Raw genomic sequence first — 20,232 nt, 5'->3', positions numbered from 1 at the left:
CTTTCTTAGAAAAACTATAAAAACGGAAAGAAGTGATGATAAAGGCTTTCCCCCTGCAAAATGTGTTAGCTAGGATTATTCTGCATATTATGGAGTAATAATTGTTTTCTTAATGTTTCCCTATGTTCAGCTGGACTCCTATGTTTTAAATACTTGTTGACTAATTTCAAGATTTGTATATATATACACTGTTAAATTAGCCATCTGGTGGTATCCCATGTGTGCCTAGCCCTTTAGAAGGCCTGAACACGCTCTGAAAGTGGTCTAAGGTTTTTGACGAATTTTGCACGTTTTTGGGCACTTTTTTCACAGGCTTTGAAAATTCGTAGTGACAACATGGGGTATAAGACAATCAACATAAACTTGTAAATACAATATTTAAGGACAGGCTGCTTTAAAAAATGGACATTAATGTGAAAAGTAAGTGCTGCTAAATAAGGAATCTATTGGGAAGGTGTTTTCAAGCTCTCATGCTTGTGCTAATCTTTGTAACTGTCTATTGTTTACATAGGCCTATTGGGGGATACCACCAGATGGCTAATTTGACAGGGACATCCACCACAGGGCTAATATGGGAGTAAAGTTCATTTGTGATGCAAATGAATGATATGCTTAGATTCAGGATGCAATTCTGGGTATATATTTGCACATTAGGGGGGTGGGGGTAGGCTATATATTCTGTGAATAGGCTATAGGCTATAGGTTCTAAAAAAATCATGAATGTCTTAGAAAAACTGGAAAAACAAGGATAGAAGTGAAGATTAAGGCTCTCCCCCTGCTAAATGTGTTAACTAGGATTATTCTGCATATTATCAAGTAAGTATTATTTTCTTAATATGTTTCCTTGTGTCCATCTGGAATCCTAGGCTTAAAATACTGGTTGGTTGGTTGGCTAATTCAAAGATTTGTATATATATAAAGTGTCAAATTAGTCATCTGGTGGTATCCCATTTGACAGTGTATATATAGCCTAGCCTACATAGGCCTAGCCTATATAAAAATCTTTGAATTAGCCAACCAACCAGTATTTTAAGCCTAGGAGCCCAGCTGGACATAAGGAAACATATTTGAGAAAACAATTATTACTCTGTAATACACAGAATAATCCTAGTTAACACATTTTGCAGGGGGAGAGCCTTTATCTTCACTTCTTTCCTTGTTTTTCCAGTTTTTCTAAGAAATTCATGAATTTCTTAGAACCTATATATTCACAGAATATATTCCCCACCCCCTATTGTGCTAATATATACCTAGAATTGCATCCTCAATCTAAATATAACATCCATTTGCATCACAAATGAACTTTACTCCCATATTAGCCATGTGGTGGATGTCTGCCTATTGGTTATTGTGAAAAATATGGATTTCTTTTGTGGGGTAGGAGGGAATTTGAACAGGAAAAATTTTCTATCAAGAGAAAAAGTTGGTAGTTTTTTGAAACTACCAACTACTAGCCTATGAATGAAGTATATACAAAGTTTGTATATACAAATTCAGGGTATATATGAATGAAGTATATACAAAGTTTGTATATACAAATTCAGGGTATATATTTGCACATTAGGGGGGTAGGGGTATATTTTATTTCTGATGTAAATGGGAGGTAAGTTTAAACTTCACCACCACCCCCCTAATGTGCAAATATATACCCTGAATTGGTATATATAGGGGTGGGGTAAAATTCATTTCCGACAAAAATGATTATTATATTTGGAAAGAGCATACAAAAAGGCATCAAGTGGTATATTTGCTTTATTTGTAAGTCAATTATATGATTTGGTAAATATTTACCTATATACCAATTTAGGGTATATATTTGCACATTAGGGGGGTGGGGATAAAGTTTACCCTCAGTTGCATCAGAAATGAATTTTACCCCCACCCCCCACTAATGTCCTTATACCCTGAATTGGTATATATAGGGGTGGGGGTAAAATTCTTTTGCAGTAAAAATGATTATTATATTTGGAAAGAGCATAAAAAAGGCGTCAAGGGTATATTTAGGGTAAAAAACCAGTATCAAATTGAGCAAAATTATGTAAAACTAAATCCCCCACATCTTATTACCAAAGAGGAATTGAGAAGGATTGTGTATATTAATAAATAGCTAAAAATCTAAGCTATGCATCAGTATGGTTATTATTAGAATTATTTTAAGATCAAACACTTGAAATTTCTAGTTTATGAACTTACCTACAGGGACCTCTTTTTGGAAATACCAATTATCCTATTTTAATGTATATATCCTTTTAGTGTTTTAGTTTTATTCACATATTAACAGGAAGCTGATTTTCTTCTGATTCTAGAAATGTAACTTTTATTGCTTGATTTTTATTCTATAAATCACAAATATTAAAGATAATTTTCTTTTCAATTGCTTTTCAAAACAGAGACTGCATTTTAATTTATGCTGACAAATCATTAGTGAAAATTTGACCAAGAAGGCTCTTGTTCCTGCCCTCATATTGCATCACTCTGTAGTAAAAAGGGGTGGTCCTAAAACCCATTGCTGCTTTTCCAGAATGTCAAAGAAAAGTGGTCTTTCCCAAAAAGAGGTCTTTTACCCTACTTTATTTGTAAATCAGTAGCCTAATATGAACTGTAACAAATCTACTAGAAAATTTCCTGGGGGATTTTTTTAGTGGAAATTTTAATAAACTCTAAGAAAGATTAGGGTAATTATTGATACCAACCTCAAATTTCATAGCCATTCATCAAAAATTGCCTCCAAAGCCAATCAAACAGTTTTTGCCAATCACAGAGGAAATTTTACAATGGGGTGGGGGGGATATCCTGGTATAATTTGAACAGTGACTAGAAATTAAATAAAAAAATATTTCAGCTGAAAGTAAGGAGTAGTATTAAAACTTTAAAAAAATAGAAATTAATCCATATATGAAGGGGGCTGCCTTTTCTCAACCCTAGGTCTTTTTGCTAAAGTTTGCCTTTTTGTCAGAATTATTTAAGGAAGATTGCTCAAACACAAGATTCAGCATACAGCAAAGGGCAAAGTGAAGTCTAGCCTAGGCATGAAAGCAAGACTCACTGTCTTAAGACTGCCATAATTGGCCTATTGTCAGTATATAGGAGATCAAAATCAAATAAATAAAGTCAAAAATAGATTTGATAAGGGAAGCTTTGGGGTATGTTTTTCAACTCCTACATTTTCAATAACCAGAAAACACTGCCAAAATTCAAAGAAAAACAGCTGAAACCTATCCTATAGCATCATACTGGCCAGTATATAGTGTGAATGATTAAAATAGTTTACCAGAGGAGGTAGTGAAGCCCCTTTGTTAAATATATCAAACAGTTTGTGGTAATGAACTGTAAGTAAGGAGCATCCTGGCTCAATACTAACCAAAACTCTAAAAAAACTGAATTTTTATACCAATAGATACATCAAAAGAATTTGATTTTATACTGATTTTAAATATATATGTTTTTATCAAGTTTAGTCCTACCCATCAAAAGTTACAAGCCTAAGAAAATTTGCCTTATTAAAAAAAAGGGGAAACTCCCCCTAAAAGTCATAGAATCTTAATGAAAATCACACCATCAGATTCAGCATATCAGAGAACCCCATTGTAGAAGTTTTAAGCTCCTATCTGTAAAAAAGGTGTGGAATTTTGTATTTTTTGCCAGAAGGAAGATCATAGATATGTGTTTATTTGTTTTTTTTCCCCAGGAGTGATCCTATCAACCCAGTGGTCCTAGAATGTTGCAAGAGGGCTCATTTGAATGGAAATTAAAAGTTCTAGTGACCAAAAAATTAGAGGGCAACCAGCTGGCCCCCCTCCTATGCTGATTTTTTTCTCAAAGTACCCAGGTAAAAAATTTGAGATAGCCATTTTGTTCAGCATAGTGAAAAAATCTAATAACTATCTTTGAGGACAACTTAATCTCCTATAAGCCCTTAGGGAAGGGCTGCAAGTTATTAACTTTGCCCATTGTTTACATATATTATTGGTTATTGGAAAGTATACAGACGTTTTGAGGGGGATTTGTTTCTGGTGGGGGGAGGGCTTATGTTGGAGGATCTTACCATGGAGGAATTTTTCATGGCAGAAGAGAATTTTCATGAAGCGGCACTGGATTTCCCAGCAATTTACAAAATCAAAAAGTTACAATTTTTGAAATAGGAGGAAACATTCCCTAAAATGACAGGAATCTTAATGAATCACATTATCAAATTCAGCATACCAGAGAACCCTACTGTAGAATTTTCAAGCTCCTATCTGTGAAAATGGGGAATTTTCCTATTTTTGCCAGAAGACAGATCATGGATGTGTGTTTATTTTTTCCCTTGTGGTGATTCTATTCAAAGAATGGTCCTAGAAGATCAGGAGAGGGTGCATTCAAACAGAAATGAAAATTTCTAGTGTCCTTTTCAAGTGACTAATAAGACTGGAGGGCAACTGGGCCCCCTCCCACGCCCATTTTTCTCCAAAATTTATCTGATCAAAATTTTGATATAGCCATTTTGTTCAGTATAGTTGAAAGATCAAACAATTATGTCCTTAGGTGTAAAATGAACCCCCACAGTCCGTGGCGGGAGGCCGGTAAGTTATGAAATTTGCCTGTTGCTTATATATAGAATTTGTTATTGAGAAGTATACATACATTGTTTTTGGGGGGGTTGAGGTTGGGGTGGGGGGGTGGATTTATATAGGGAGAACATTTCTGGGGGGGGGGTGAATATTCCAAGGGAAATGTGACACTGGGAGGATTTGACAGAATTACTATGCAAAATTCTTTTTAATGGTCTTACATTCTCTTTGCCAAATTTTTCATGTAGAAATTTTCTTTGAGAATTATCCAGGGGCTTTTTTCCATGTGGTTTGATTTCCAGGAAATAATTTCCATGAAAGGGTGCATTTCTGGAGGGATCAAGAACCCAATTAGAGATTAAAGTCTTATTCAAATGAAAGAATGCTAAGGAGAATTTTTCCAGGCTGAATCACCTGCTAGCAATTTTACAGGGAGAAGGGATTCTCAGCAAGGACAGAACTGTTTGGAGAGAATTTGACATAGGTGGGGATGCACTCTACATTGGATGGAAGTTCCACAGAGAAGGGTTTCATGAGGTTACTGAAGTTTCCGTGAGGTTGCTACAAATAGTGATATTGGACGTATTCATTATAAACCAAATTTACAATAACTTAAAATTAAGAGAATCAAATAATTTTTTATTCATTTTAAGTATTTGAGATTGACTGAAAACTTTACTTTATAGTCTTACAAACTCCACCTTATACTCCTGGGCATAACTTACAACCCTTGCCCTGACGGCTCTGGGGGGTTGTCATCGTCAAAGACCTAATTTCCAGAACTTAAAACTTCATTGAATAAAATGGCTATCTCAAATTTTTTATTAGATGTGTTCGGGGAAAAGATGGGCGCAAGAGGGGGGCTAGTTGCCCTCAAATCACTTTCGACTATTTAAAAGGGCAATAGGCCTTAGAATTTCCAATCAAATTAGCCCTTTTTTCAAGTAACTACGACAAACCTTTCAAAAAAAACCTTACCAGTCTCCAGGGCATAACTTATAACCGTTACCCTGATAACTGTGGGGGGAGAGACCTGCTCAAAGATATAATTCCTAGGCCTTTGAACTGAACTAAACAAAATGGCTATCTCAAAATCTTTATTGGACATGTTTGGGGAAATGGTGGGTGTGGATGGGGTGTTAGTTGCTTTCCAATCACTTTCGACTATTTAAAAGAGCACTAGACATTTCAATTTCCAATCAAATGAGAACTTTTTTAAGTTTCTATGACAACGCGTTATATAAAAACCTTATATGCCCCCTGGGCATAATTTACAACGCTTGCCCTGAGGGCTGTGGGTGGTTGTCATCATCAAAGACCTAATTTCCAGAACTTAAAACTACCTTGAATAAAATGGCTATCTCAAAGTTTTGATTAGATGTGTTTGGGGAAAAGGTGGGCGTGAGAGGTGGGTTAGCTGCCCTCTAATCACTTTTGACTATTAAAAAGGGCACTAGCCCTTTGAATTTCCAATCAAATGAGCCTTTTTTGGAAAATAAATAATACATTGTGCCAGCATCGTTCTTTACTTAGGCAACGCGACCGCGCTGCCTATGATTATTCAGATAGTTTACTTGAAGACAAGGCTAAAGAAATAAGAAACTACTACGTTGGTGCAATTTTCAAAGTAACCATTAAAGGTGGGTGTGAGAGGGGGGTTAGTTGCCCTCCAATCACTTTCGACTATTTAAAAGGGCACTAGCCCTTTGAATTTCCAATCAAATGAGCCCTTTTTGAAGTTTCTATGACAAAGTTTTCAATAATAATCTTATATGCCCCCAGGGCGGGCATAACTCTTAACCCTTGCCTTGAAGACTGTGGGGGGAGTGTTAAAAAGGGCACTAGACCTTTGAATTTCCAATTGAATGAGCCCTTTTTGAAGTTTCTACGACAAAGATTTCAATAAAAACTTATATGCCCTCAGGGCATAACTTATAACCCTTGCCCTGAAGATTCTGGGGGGAGTCTCCTGCTCAAAAGTATAATTTCCTGAACTTGAAACTGCGCGAAACAAAATGGAAATCTCAAAATTTTGATTGGATGTGTTTGGGGAAATGGTGGGCGTAGAAGGGGTGCTAGTTGCCTTCCAATTACTTTCAACTATTAAAAAGAGCACTAGCCATTTCAATTTCCAATCGAGTGAGCCCTATTTGAAGTTTCTACGACAAAGCGTTCTATAAAAACTTTTTATTCCCCCAGGGCATAACGTACACCCCTTTCCCTGAGGGCTGTGGGGGGGGGGGGGTTTTCATCCTCAAAGAACTAATATCCAGAACTTAAAACTACGTTGAATAAAATGGCTATCTAAAAATTTTGATTGGATGTATTTGGGGAAAAGGTGGGCATGAGAGGGGGTTTAGTTGCCCTCCAATCACTTTTTACTATTAAAAAAGGCACTAGCCCTTTGAAGTTCCTATCGAATGACCCTATTTTGAAGTTTCTATGACAACACCTTCTACAAAAACATTATATCCCCCAGGGCATAACTTACAACCCTTGCCCTGAAGGATATGGTGGAGATTTCTCCTCAAAAACATAATTTCTATCTGGAAACCAACTATGCTAAACAAAATAGTTTTCTCAAAATTTGACCGTATGTGTTGTGGGAAATGTTGGGTGTGAACGGGGCCTTAGTTGCCTTCCAATCACTTTCGACTATTAAAAAGGGCACAAGCCACTCTAATTTCCAATTGAATGTGCCCTTTTCGAAGTTTCTACGACAACTTCTTCGATACGAAGTGCCCTGCTCTAAAGGAAAAAAATAATAAATAATACATTGTGCCAACGTCATTCTTATATGCCCTCATGGTATAACTTACAAGTCTTGCCCTGAGGGCTGTGGGGAGTGTCCTCCTCAAAAACATAATTTCTATCTGGAAATCAACTACGCTGAACAAAATGGCTATCTCTAAAATTTTGATTGGATGTGTTTTAGGAAATGTTGGGCGTGGAAGGGGTGTTAGTTGCCTTCCAATAACTTTTGACTATTAAAAAGGGCACAAGCCACTCCATTTTCTAATTGAATGAGCCCTTTTTGAAGTTTCTACGACAACTTTTCTGATACAAAGTTCCCAGCTCTAAAGGGAAAAAATCATAAATAATACATTGTGCCAAAATCGTTCTTATATGCCCACAGGACATAACTTAAAACCCTTGCCCCGAATTTTGTGGGGGAGTTTCCTCCTTAAAAATTGTTTTTCTATCTGGAAATCAACACGCTGATTTTTCTATCAATACACTGAACAAAATGGCTATCTCAAAATGTTGATTGGATGTGTTTGGGGGAATGATGGGCGCGGGGGCGGGGGGCTAGTTGCCCTCCAATAACTATCGAGTATTAAAAAGGGCACTAGCCCTTTTTATTTCCAATCGAATGAGCCTTTTTTGAAGTTTCTACGACAACGCCCTCTATAAAAACCTTATATGTCCCCAGGGCATAACTTACAACCCTTGCATTGAAGGCTGTGAAGGATTGTCCTCCTCAAAAACATAATTTCTATCCGGAAATCAACTACGCTGGACAAATTGCTATCTCAAAATTTTGATTGGATGTGTTTTGGGAAATGTTGGGCGTGGAAGGGGTGTTAGTTGCCTTCTAATCACTTTCGACTATTAGAAAGGGCACAAGCCACTCCAATTTCCAATTGAAGGAGCACTTTTTGAAGTTTCTACGACAAATTTTTCGATACGAAGTGCCCTGCTCCTAAGGAAAAAAAGTAATAAATAATACATTGTGCCAACATCGTTCTTATATGCCCTCAGGGCATAACTTATAACCCTTGCCCCGATGGTTGTGGGGGAGTGTCCTCCTCAAGAACATATTGTCTATCTGGAAATCAACTACGCTGAATAAAATGGCTATCTCAAAATTTTGATTGGATTTGTTTGGGGGAATGATGGGTGTGGGGAGGGGCCAACCTCTAAGGTGTCATCTTTCCTTGCTATACTGTATTGGCGACTGGAGGTCTTGAGACTCATAGGCATACTTTTTCCGTGTTTTTTCCTTAGTTAGTTTTGCATTTGAAAGTGGAAAATATGGGGTATTGGAATTTTCATTGATTCTTTCATTTGGAAGAATTTAAACTTCTTTCCACTGAAGTGTTTTTGGATAGCTCAGCCATGTAATCACTAGCAGCACTGACAAAAAGCTGTTATTTATCTTGAGAGCCAACCCCTACTTCACTCTCAAGATTTGGGATATAGCTTGTTAAAGCTTCCCGAGACTGGAGAAGAACTGAAGACTCAAAAACTAGGTGCACATGCTTGGTGCTTAATTGAAACTTGGCATGCATTTTTAACATAAATATCAGGGGTAGAAAATGTGCCAAATTGAGAAGCTTCACACAAAGATTTTTTTCCTTCTTTAGTTTTTTGCAAGGAAGTTTGAAAAATCAGTCGTTTTACTGTTGTTTTTCTTTCTGAGACCTGTTCGATAATATATCTAAATAAAATACCACAATTTTTACTACGAACGATATATTGCAGATTAATAAAAAAAAAAAAAAATTGTTTATGTTACGAAAGCGAAGGGCGAAGTCCAAACTTTAAACCAATAAAAATTATCACCCCATGCCATTATAAATTATCTTCTTTTTTTTACCTCCTCCCCTAAGAATTCTTTGTACGTGCCTGGACTTGTGAAACTCATCAAAACAGCTTTAGGATAACATTCTTGGGGATGAATTGTGTGAACTCTTCTCTCATTTCTTGCTTTCTTTTGGTAGGGAGTTACGATTTCAATTACAAACGGAAAAAGGCATTTTATGTAAAATAACTGCTGTTTCGTATTAGAACTGAAGACAACAATTGATATATTTTTTGTTCGGTAAAATAAAAACAAAACAAAAACTCTGTCACTCGGAATTGCTCAAATCGTCATGTTGGAGCAATGCAAACTTAAAGCTGGAGGAGGTAAGACTGAGACCGAGCCAATCTAAAATATTAGACAGGAAGGGTGCAATTAAAAGAATTGTTTGGGTCTTTTTAAGAAACTGGATTTATTAAAATCGTTTTTTATTGAAATTTAACAAAACAAAATTTAGTTAATTATCGTCTTTTCTGAAAAACTCTAAATTGTCCTGCGTTTATTGATTTGCATTTTGTCTTGTACGTATTACTCATCAACTTTTGGTTTAAAACACCAATAATGGCAATTAAAAACAACAACAACAAAATAAGCAAAATAGTAGCCTAAGGTTATATACAGGCATCGGGCGGGGGGGGGTGTCTTTCTATTGTGCAAGTAAACTGGAAGCAGCACTTACAGTTGAATAAATAGGAACCTCCAAAGATAAAGAAGCATGAATTGTTATTATTGTATACTTTTTAGCCACCTTTTAAAAATTGGAGGGAAGATTTTTAATGAGATTACATAAAAATATATTTTTCAAATTATGCAGGCAACAAATGTCCCCTCCCCCCTTTAAGTACCGCTCTTGAAAGCAAAATAAAGGTACCCTGCCTTGAAAAGAGACTTTCCTATCAAAATTTACGTTTTTAAGAGTTAATGCGTTACGAAATTTTTTGGTCTGATGGCAACCCTGAGTACAAAGAGTAAACTGCCCTAAAGGGCTAGGCCCACGTAGCTGATTTCGGGAACCGATTTCAGCAAGGGTGTATTCCACGTCGAGTGATTATAAATAATGATGCTAAGAAGCGGGGCTTAGTGACGTTTTTCGGTGATTCATCATCATTAATTTACGATAATCATTAAATACGATTAATTACATGCCTAAAACTCTGAAGCCCTAGTACATTCCTTGTCTAGAACGTAGTTAATGATAATTAATCATCAAAAAACGTCACTAAGCCCCGCCTCTTAGCAACATTACTTGTAATCACTCTACGTGGAATACACCTTGCTGAAATCGGTTCCCGAAATCAGCTACGTGTGCCGGCAGGGTTGCCACCGGCAGTAGGCTATTACTAGATTTAGTAAAAAAATAAATCTAGTAAATTTAGAGGATCTAGTAAATTTCCCGAAATCTAGTAAAAACTAGTAAAAAGTCATGATTTATAGTAGGCCTAAACAAAACTGTTTTTTATTTTCCATGAATTCAGGGAAAAAAATTATCGTAAATATATGACAATTTACAATTTTTGCTTGTCTGTTCTACAATTTACAATTTTGCTTGTCTGTCTCTTAAAGACACAAACAAGCAGTCACCTATTTTCATAAACAACAGACACTTCACTTCCGGCGTCTAAAGGTCGACAAAATCATCTTTCTGTGTATCAAATCTTACCAACTAAAAATTAAGCTATAATGTCACTTGGATTTGTGATGATTGGGAATCAATTGGAATCAAAACAAAAGCCAACCACCCAAGGTGATTAGGTAAATCTCCTCCGTTTGAAAATTTTTATTGAGAAAAAAGGAGCCTGCTGAGAGAAATTAAAAGTAATTAGAAATGTAACATTATATATATATATATATATATATATATATATATATATATATATATATATATATATATATATATATATATATATATATATATATATATATATATATATATATATATATATATATATATATATATATATATATTTATATTATATATATATATATATATATATATATCCAAAAAAAGAATTTTTGAACTTGTAGGTTTTCGGAATTTTCAATTGGACTATGAAAACGAAAGAAAATAGGAAAAGAGAAAAAAAAAGAAGAAGAAAGGAAATAAGATTCTGAAAATCCTTTTGATTATCCTCCTATAGTAAAAGTCGATGCGTGATGGTGCAAGTGCGGCGTAGCTGCACGCGCAAAATTTTTTTTGAGTATTTATTAAAAACAGATGCGATCTAGTAAATTTTTCCTCTCCGATTTAGTAAATTCTTCCAGGTCAGGGTGGCAACCCTCTGTGCCGGACATCCACCATATGGCTAATATGGGAGTAAAGTTCATTTGTGATGCAAATATATGTTATATTTAGATTGAGGATGCAATTCTAGTTATATATTTGCACATTAGGGGGGGGTGGGGGTATATATTCTCTGAATATATAGGTCCTAAGAAATTCATGACTTTCTTAGAAAAGGTATAAAAACAAGGAAAGAAGTGAAGAAAAGGGCTTTCCCCTTGCAAAATGTGTTAGCTAGGATTTTTCTGCAGACTATGGAGTAAGAACTGTTTTCTTAATATGTTTCCTTATGTTCAGCTGGACTCCTATGCTTAAAATACTGGTTGGCCGGTTGGCTAATTTCAAGATTTGTATATGTATACACTGTCAAATTAGCCATCTGGTGGTATCCCACGTGTGCCTAGCCCTTTAGAAGGCCTGAACACGCTCTGAAAGTGGTCTCAGGTTTTTGACGAATTTTGCAGGTTTTGGGGCACTTTTTTCACATGTTTTGAAAATTCGTAGTGACAACATGGGGTAGAAGACAATCAACATAAACTTGTAAATAAAATATTTAAGGACAGGTTGCTTTAAAAAATGTACATTAATGTGAAAAGTAAGTGCTGCTAAATAAGGAATCTATTGGGAAGGTGTTTTCAAGCTCTCATGCTTGTGCTAATCTTCGTAACTGTCTATTGTTTACATAGGCCTATTGGGGGATACCACCAGATGGCTAATTTGACAGGGACATCCACCATATGGCTAATTTGGGGGTAAAGTTCATTTGTGATGCAAAGGAATATTATATTTATATTCAGGATGCAATTCTGGGTATATATTTGCACATTAGGGGGGTGGGGGTATATATTCTGTGAATATAGGCTAGGCCTATAGGTTCTAAAAAATTCATGAACTTCTTAGAAAAACTGGAAAGACAAGGATAGAAGTGAAGATTAAGGCTCTCCCCCTGCTAAATGGGTTAACTAGGATTATTCTGCATATTATCAAGTAAGTATTATTTTCTTAATAGGCTATGTTTCCTTGTGTCCAGCTGGAATCCTAGGCTTAAAATACTGGTTGGTTGGTTGGCTAATTCAAAGATTTGTATATATATACAGTGTCAAATTAGCCATCTGGTGGTATCCCATTTGACAGTGTATATATAGCCTATATATAAATCTTTGAATTAGCCAACCAACCAGTATTTTAAGCCTAGGAGTCCAGCTGGACATAAGGAAACATATTAAGAAAACAATTCTTACTCCATAATACACAGAATAATCCTAGTTAACACATTTTGCAGAGGGAGAGCCTTTATCTTCACTTCTTTCTTTGTTTTTCCAGTTTTTCTAAGAAATTCATGAACTTCTTAGGACCTCTGTATTCACAAAATATATACCCCCACCCCCTAATGTGCAAATATTAACCTAGAATTGCATCCTCAATCTAAATATAGCATCCATTTGCATCACAAATGAACTTTACTCCCATATTAGCCATGTGGTGGATGTCCACCTATTGGTTATTGGGAAATATATGGATTTTTGTTGGGGGGTAGGAGGGAATTTGAACAGGAAAAATTTCCTATCAAGAGAAAAATTTGGTAGTTTTTTGCAGTTCATATTATTGACTTAGGCCTAGCCTATGAATAAAGTAAATATACCACTTGATGACTTTTTATGCTCTTTCCAAATATAATAATCATTTTTGCTGCAAATGAATTTTACCCCCACCCCTATATATACCAGTAAATATTTACCAAATCATATTATTGGCTTACAAACAAAGTAAACTTACCACTCTATGCATTTTTTATGCTCATTACAAATATATTAATCATTTTTGTTGGAACTAAATTCTACTCTCACCCCTATATATACCAATTCAGGGTATATATTTGCACATTAGGGGGGTGGGGGTATATTTTATTTCTGATGTAAATGGGAGGTAAGTTTGAACTTCACCCCACCCCCTAATATGCAAATATATACCCTGCATTGGTATATATAGGGATGGTAAAATTCATTTCTGACAAAAATGATTATTATATTTGGAAAGAGCATAAAAAAAGGCATCAAGTGGTATATTCACTTTATTTGTAAGTCAATTATATGATTTGGTAAATATTTACCTATATACTAATTTAGGGTATATATTTGCACATTAGGGGGGTGGGGATAAAGTTTACCCTCAGTTGCATCAGAAATGAATTTTACCCCCACCCCCCACTAATGTCCTTATACCCTGAATTGGTATATATAGGGGTAGGGGTAAAATTCTGTTGCAGTAAAAATGATTATTATATTTGGAAAGAGCATAAAAAAGGCGTCAAGGGGTATGTTTAGGGTAAAAAACCAGTATCAAATTGAGCAAAATTAAGTAGAACTAAATCCCTCACATCTTATTACCAAACAGGAATTGAGAAGGATTGTGTATATTAATGAATAGCTAAAAATCTAAGCTATGCATCAGTATGGTTATTATTAGAACTATTTTAAGATCAAACACTTGAAATTGCTAGTTTATGAACTTACCTACAGGGACCTCTTTTTGGAAATACCAATTATCCTATTTTGATATATATATTCATTTAGTGTTTCGGTTTTATTCACATATTAACAGAAAGCTGTTTTTCTTCTGATTCTAGAGATGTAACTTGTATTGCTTGATTTTTATTCTACAAATCACAAAATATTAAAGATAATTTTCTTTTCAATTGCTTTTCAAAACAGAGACCACATTTTCAATTTATGCTGACAAATCATTAGTGAAAATTTGACCAAGAAGGCAGGATTCTTGTTACTGCCCTCACATTGCATCACTCTGTAGTAAAAAAGGGTGGTCCTAAAACCCATTGCTGCTTTTCCAGAATGTCAAAGAAAAGTGGTCTTTCCCAAAAAGAGGTCTTTTACCCTACCTTATTTGTAAATCAGTAGCCTAATATGAACTGTAACAAATTTACTAGAAAATTTCCTGGGGGATTTTTTTAGTGGAAATTTTAATAAACTCTAAGAATAATTATTGATACCAACCTCAAATTTCATAGCCATTCATCAAAAATTGCCTCCAAAGCCAATCAAACAGTTTTTACCAATCACAGAGGAAATTTTACAATGGGGTGGGGGGATATCCTGGTATAATTTGAACAGTGATTAGAAATTAAATAAAAAAATATTTCAGCTGAAAGTAAGGAGTAGTATTAAAACTTTAAAAAAATAGAAATTATTCCATATATGAAGGGGGCTGCCTTTTCTCAACCTTAGGTCTTTATGCTAAAGTTTGCCTTTTTGTCAGAATTATTAAAGGAAGATTGCTCAAACACAAGATTCAGCATACAGCAAAGGGCAAAGTGAAGTCTAGCTTAGGCATGAAAGCAAGACTCACTGTCTTAAGACTGCCATAATTAGCCTATTGTCAGCATATAGGAGATCAAAATCAAATAAATAAAATCAAAAATAGATTTGATAAGGGAAGATTTGGGGTATGTTTTTCAACTCCTACATATCCAATAACCAGAAAACACTGCCAAAATTCAAAGAAAAACAGCTGAAACCTATCCTATAGCATAATACTGGCCAGTATATAGTGTGAATGATTAAAATAGTTTACCAGAGGAGGTATTGAAGCCCCTTTGTTAAATATATCAAACAGTTTGCGGTAATGAACTGTAAGTAAGGAGCATCCTGGCTCAATAGTAACCAAAACTCTAAAAAACAGAATTTTGATACCAATAGATACATCAAAAGAATTTGATTTTATACTGATTTTAAATATATATATGTTTTTATCAAGTTTAGTCCTACCCATCAAAAGTTACAAGCCTAAGAAAATTTGCCTTATTAAAAAAAAGGGGAAACGCCCCTTAAAAGTCATAGAATCTTAATGAAAATCACACCATCAGATTCAGCATATCAGAGAACCGAACTGTAGAAGTTTTAAGCTCCTATCTGTAAAAAAGGTGTGGAATTTTGTATTTTTTGCCAGAAGGAAGATCATAGATATGTGTTTATTATTTTTTTTTTTCCCAGGAGTGATCCTATCAACCCAGTGGTCCTAGAATGTTGCAAGAGGGCTCATCTGAATGGAAATTAAAAGTTCTAGTGACCAAAAAAATTGGAGGGCAACCAGCCCGCCCCCCTCCTATGCCGATTTTTTTCTCAAAGTACCCAGGTAAAAAATTTGAGATAGCCATTTCGTTCAGCATAGTAAAAAAAATCTAATAACTATCTTTGAGGACAACTTAATCTCCTATAAGCCCTTAGGGAAGGGCAGCAAGTTATTAACTTTACCCATTGTTTTTATATATTATTGGTTATTGGAAAGTATACAGACGTTTTCATGGGGGATTTTACTGGTGGGGGGGGGAGGGCTTATGTTGGAGGATCTTACCATGGAGGAATTTTTCATGGCAGAAGAGAATTTTCATGAAGGGGCACTGGATTTTCCAGCATTATTTAAATCAGAAATTAAATAAAAAAGTTTTTTCAACTGAAAGTAAGGAGTTACATTAAAACTTAAGACAAACAGAAATTATTATGTATATGAGGGGTTTTGCCCCCTTGTCAATACCTTGCTCTTTATGGTGAAGTATTTTTAGTAATTTCAAAAGAGCTATTTATTCTATTTAAATGGCCTTTGTGATTCAGAGGTCATTCTTATAGAATTGGAACAAAATTCAAACTCATGTTCAGCCACATGAACTTATTATGAAGCCACAGAGTTATTTTAGCCACATAAATTTGACATCATTCATCATGCATTCATTCAAATATGTCCTGCATTGTACAAAAAAAGGAAAAAATAATGAAGAGAGAAGCGCTAGCTATGCCAAGATAAGCTGTGACAGTAGTTGTATCAAACAGTCCCTTGTAACAAACTGTAAGCAAGGAGCAACTCAGCTCAATAGTAATTGAAAGTCTCAAAAACGGAATTTTAACATCAATAGAAACATCAAAAGAATCAGATTATAATGCTGATTCCAAATATATAAGATTCATCAGGTTGAGTGTTACCCATCAAAAGTTACAATTTACAAAATCAGAAAGTTATAATTTTTGAAATAGGAGGAAACATTCCCTAAAATGAAAGGAATCTTAATGAATCACATTATCAGATTCAGCATACCAGAAAACCCTACTGTAGAAATTTCAAGCTCCTATGTACAAAAATGGGGAATTTTCCTATTTTTGCCAGAAGACAGATCATTGATGCGTGTTAATTTTTTTCCCCAGGGGTGATTGTATTCAAAGAATGGTCCTGGAAGATCAGGAGAGGGTGCATTCAAACAGAAATCAAAAGTTCTAGTGCCCTTTTCAAGTGACCAATAAGACTGGAGGGCAACTGGGCCCCCTCCCATGCCCATTTTCCCCAAAATTTTGATATAGCTATTTTGTTCAGTATAGTTGAAAGATCAAACAATTATGTCCTTAGGTGTAAAATGAACCCCCACAGTCCATGGGGAGAGGCCGGTAAGTTATGAAATTTGCCTGTTGTTTCTGTACAGAATTTGTTATTGAGAAGTATACAGAATTTTTTTTTGGGGGGGGGGTGGATTTATATAGGGAGAACATTTCTGGGGGGGGGGTGAATATTCCAAGGGAAATGTGACACTGGGAGGATTTGACAGAATTACTATGCAAAATTCTTTTTAATGGTCTTACATTCTCTTTGCCAAATTTTTCATGTAGAAATTTTCTGTGAGAATTATCCAGGGGCTTTTTTCCATGTTTTTTGATTTCCAGGAAATAATTTCCACGAAAGGGGGCATTTCTGGAGGGATCAAGAAGCCAATTAGAGATTAAAGTCTTATTCAAATGAAAGAATGCTAAGGAGAATTTTTCCAGGCTGAATCACCTGCTAGCAATTTTACAGGAAGAAGGGATTCTCAGCAAGGACGGAACTGTTTGGAGAGAATTTGACATAGGTGGGGATGCACTCTACATTGGATGGAAGTTCCACAGAGAAGGGTTTCATGAGGTTGCTGAAGTTTCCGTGAGGTTGCTACAAATACTGATATTGGACGTATTCATTATAAACCAAATTTACAATAACTTAAAATTAAGAGAATTAAATAATTTTTTTCTTCATTTTAAGTATTTGAGATTGACTGAAAACTTTACTTTATAGTCTTACAAACTCCACCTTCCTTAGACCTTAGATCCACCTGTGCCTCCTGAGGCACCCAGGGCATCAAGGAGGAGCTGCCAATCTTCCCCACATGTTTGCTGCTGTAGTGATGTCCTCCCATTCTGGTAGAACAGAGATGTGCAGGTTTCATAGATCTCTTTGGTAGGTCTGGTGCAGTTTGTTTCTGGGACTTCCCTGTCTGCGAGTTTCTGGTGGTTACCAGTGTAAAGCAGCTTTTGGGAGTCTATAGTCATCCATATGTAGGACTTGGCCCAAATATCTCCACCTTCTGACTTTGATGATGTCGGTTATTAGAGGTTGTTGCATCATTTCACGGGTGGACTGGTTTGTCACCTTCTGTGACCAATGGATGTTCAATATTCTATGAAGACGCAAGTTTTTAAAAGCCAGGACTCTTCTCTCTTGTTCTGGATTCAGGTGCCATGTTTCTGCTAGAGTAGTATTGGCAAAACAATGCTGTTGAAAAGGCGTAGCTTTAGGCGCAATGAAAATTTCTGAGATCTCCTTACTTGACGTAGTTTGTTGAAGGCGCCATTTGCCTGTCCTATTCTGGTGAGTATTTCTTTCACTATTGAGCTGTTGTTCTCAATGATACTTCCCAGATATTTGAACTGGACAACTTGTTCAACATTTTGGTCACCACACTTAATGGACAGAGGAGAGTCACTAGTCACCATGCATTTGGTTTTCTCAGCATTCACATATAGGCCAAAATGGTTTGCCTTTACTTTGACCTCGTCAAGTAATTCTTGAAGCTACTTTCTGCTTGACTCAAACACTGTTAAGTCATCTGCAAAGTCAATATCATTGACCTGGACTTCAGGGCTTAATTTGATGCCTTCTGTCCCTGTGTTCTGCAGGATGTAATCAACCATTATTACGAAAAGTAATGGTGCTAGAACACATCCCTGTTTTACTCCTGAAAAAATCAGGAAGAAATGAGTTTGGCCCTCTGGTGTCTTGATGCAACATTCCCCATCCTCACACATGGCGGTAATAATTGCCACTATTTTTTCAGGGATTCCATAGTGGATGAGAATCTTCCATAGGCTTTCACGATCTTCGGAGTCAAAGGCTTTCACGAAATCCACATATAATCATATAAATCTTCAAACGGCACTCCCTGCTTTCTTCAGTAAGAAGTCTGAGCATGAATATAAGATCTGCACATGAGCGATTTGGCCGGAATCCATACTTATCCTCTCAGAGGTGATGCTCAAGTTGTGTTTGGATCCTCTGTCGGATAATTAGTGAGAGGATCTTCCCAGGTATTGACAGTAAACTTATACCCCGCCAGTTGCCCGGCTCAGTAGCGTCTCCTTTTTTGAATACTCTGATGAGTGTGCTGCGCTTCAAGTCTGATGGTACTTTGGTGATTGTCCAAATCCAAGTTAAGAGTAAAGACCCAAGGGAGGTTCCATTTTTCAGTTTGTTTGCTGCTTTTAGTATCTCACTGGCAGAAGGTGGATCCGGGCTGATATTCAGGAAGAAGATGGGAATCTCTGGAATGTCAGAGGGCTCTTTTGGGGTGGGTCTATTTTGTAAACTTTAGAAATGATTAGCCCATAGTTCATTGAATGCACTCTGTTTTGCACCAACACCCCCGATGGATCTCTGACAGGGTTGTCTCTTTTTGTTGGACATTTCCCTATGATATCACTGGTGATTCTGTAAACAGTTCTTGAGTCTTCTCTTTTTGCTGCTTCTTCTGTCTCCATTGCTATATGCTCTAGAAAGTTTTGCTTATCAGTACTTGCACTTTTCGTGACACTTTTGTCAACAGCTCTGCTCTGTTTGTTTTTGAAAACAAGACGGTGAGGTACTTTCCGCTGGAGGACAGACATTCTCATCTTTTTTTTTCATCTATTAGTTGCCAAGTTTGCTCGAACAGCCACTGGTTATTAGGTTTTCTATGGAAGCCCAGGGTTAATTTAGGTATTTTGTGGTAGCATTCCTTCATGGCTTCCCATACTATTTTGTATTCAGCTTCCACTGGTATCGAATGAGCTTCAAATCTATTGTATAGCATCATTGTAAAAGCCTGTTTTAATATATTGTCCGTGAATATCTTAGAATCAAAACAGGTTTTGGGACTGTCCTTTTATTGCATATCTTCTTTAATTTTTTACAGGGTTTTTGGTTTTCATAAGGTTATGATCTGATCCGTCAGCTCCTCTATAGGCCCAAACATCTTGTAGACTTGATCGCCATTTTCTGCTTATAAGGCAGTGATCAATCTGATTTTTGGTCATTCCATCTGGTGATGTCCAAGAGTACTTGCGCACGTCCCTGTTTGGAAACAGAACCACCAACTATAAGGTCATTCATTAGGGCAAAATAAATTAGAAGCTCTCCATTTCATTTTGTTGACCCAGACCATGTTGGCCAAGAACTTGAGGGTTGAAGGATTGGTCATTTCCTACTAAGCATGAAAGTCTCCAAGGAAGCAAACAATGTCATGTCTTGGTATATCCTTGGCTACAGCTTCAAGTGATCTATAGAACTTGTCTTTTTCTTCACCAGTGGCTTCATTTGTAGGGGCGTAGCATACAACGACTGACAGTTTAGCATGTGTTCCCAAAAACCTTGCAGTTAATATTCTGTGATATAGGAGTCCATTTTTGGAGTGACTTGTGGGTCAGCTTTGGCATCATCATGGCAACTCCAGCCTCATGTTTATCTGCTGGACC

General features: G+C 36.1%; 1 protein-coding gene across 5 annotated transcripts in view; it reads left to right on the top strand.

Annotated features, from left to right (window-relative positions):
* Nucleotides 1–338: 338 nt before the first annotated feature.
* Nucleotides 339–20,232, top strand: part of LOC148954216 (poly(A)-specific ribonuclease PARN-like) — a 105,089-nt gene continuing 85,195 nt past the window's right edge. For 2 of the 5 annotated variants that reach the window (XM_089086051.1, XM_089086047.1), the window contains exon 1: nt 15,424–15,565. In XM_089086051.1, the coding sequence (XP_088942177.1) occupies nt 15,454–15,565 (112 nt within the window). In that variant the 5' untranslated portion in view covers nt 15,424–15,453. Of the gene's footprint in view, nt 421–3,688; nt 3,830–11,888; nt 12,012–15,423; nt 15,566–20,232 lie in introns of those variants that run through there. The other 3 variants (XM_089086048.1, XM_089086049.1, XM_089086050.1) reach the window with 3 other exon arrangements.

This window comes from Artemia sp. Qi Xiang Cuo, chromosome 3, assembly GCF_049724085.1.
Source record: "Artemia sp. Qi Xiang Cuo chromosome 3, ASM4972408v1, whole genome shotgun sequence".
NCBI lineage: Eukaryota > Metazoa > Arthropoda > Branchiopoda > Anostraca > Artemiidae > Artemia > Artemia sp. Qi Xiang Cuo.
This window is presented reverse-complemented; position numbering and strand designations above follow the sequence as displayed.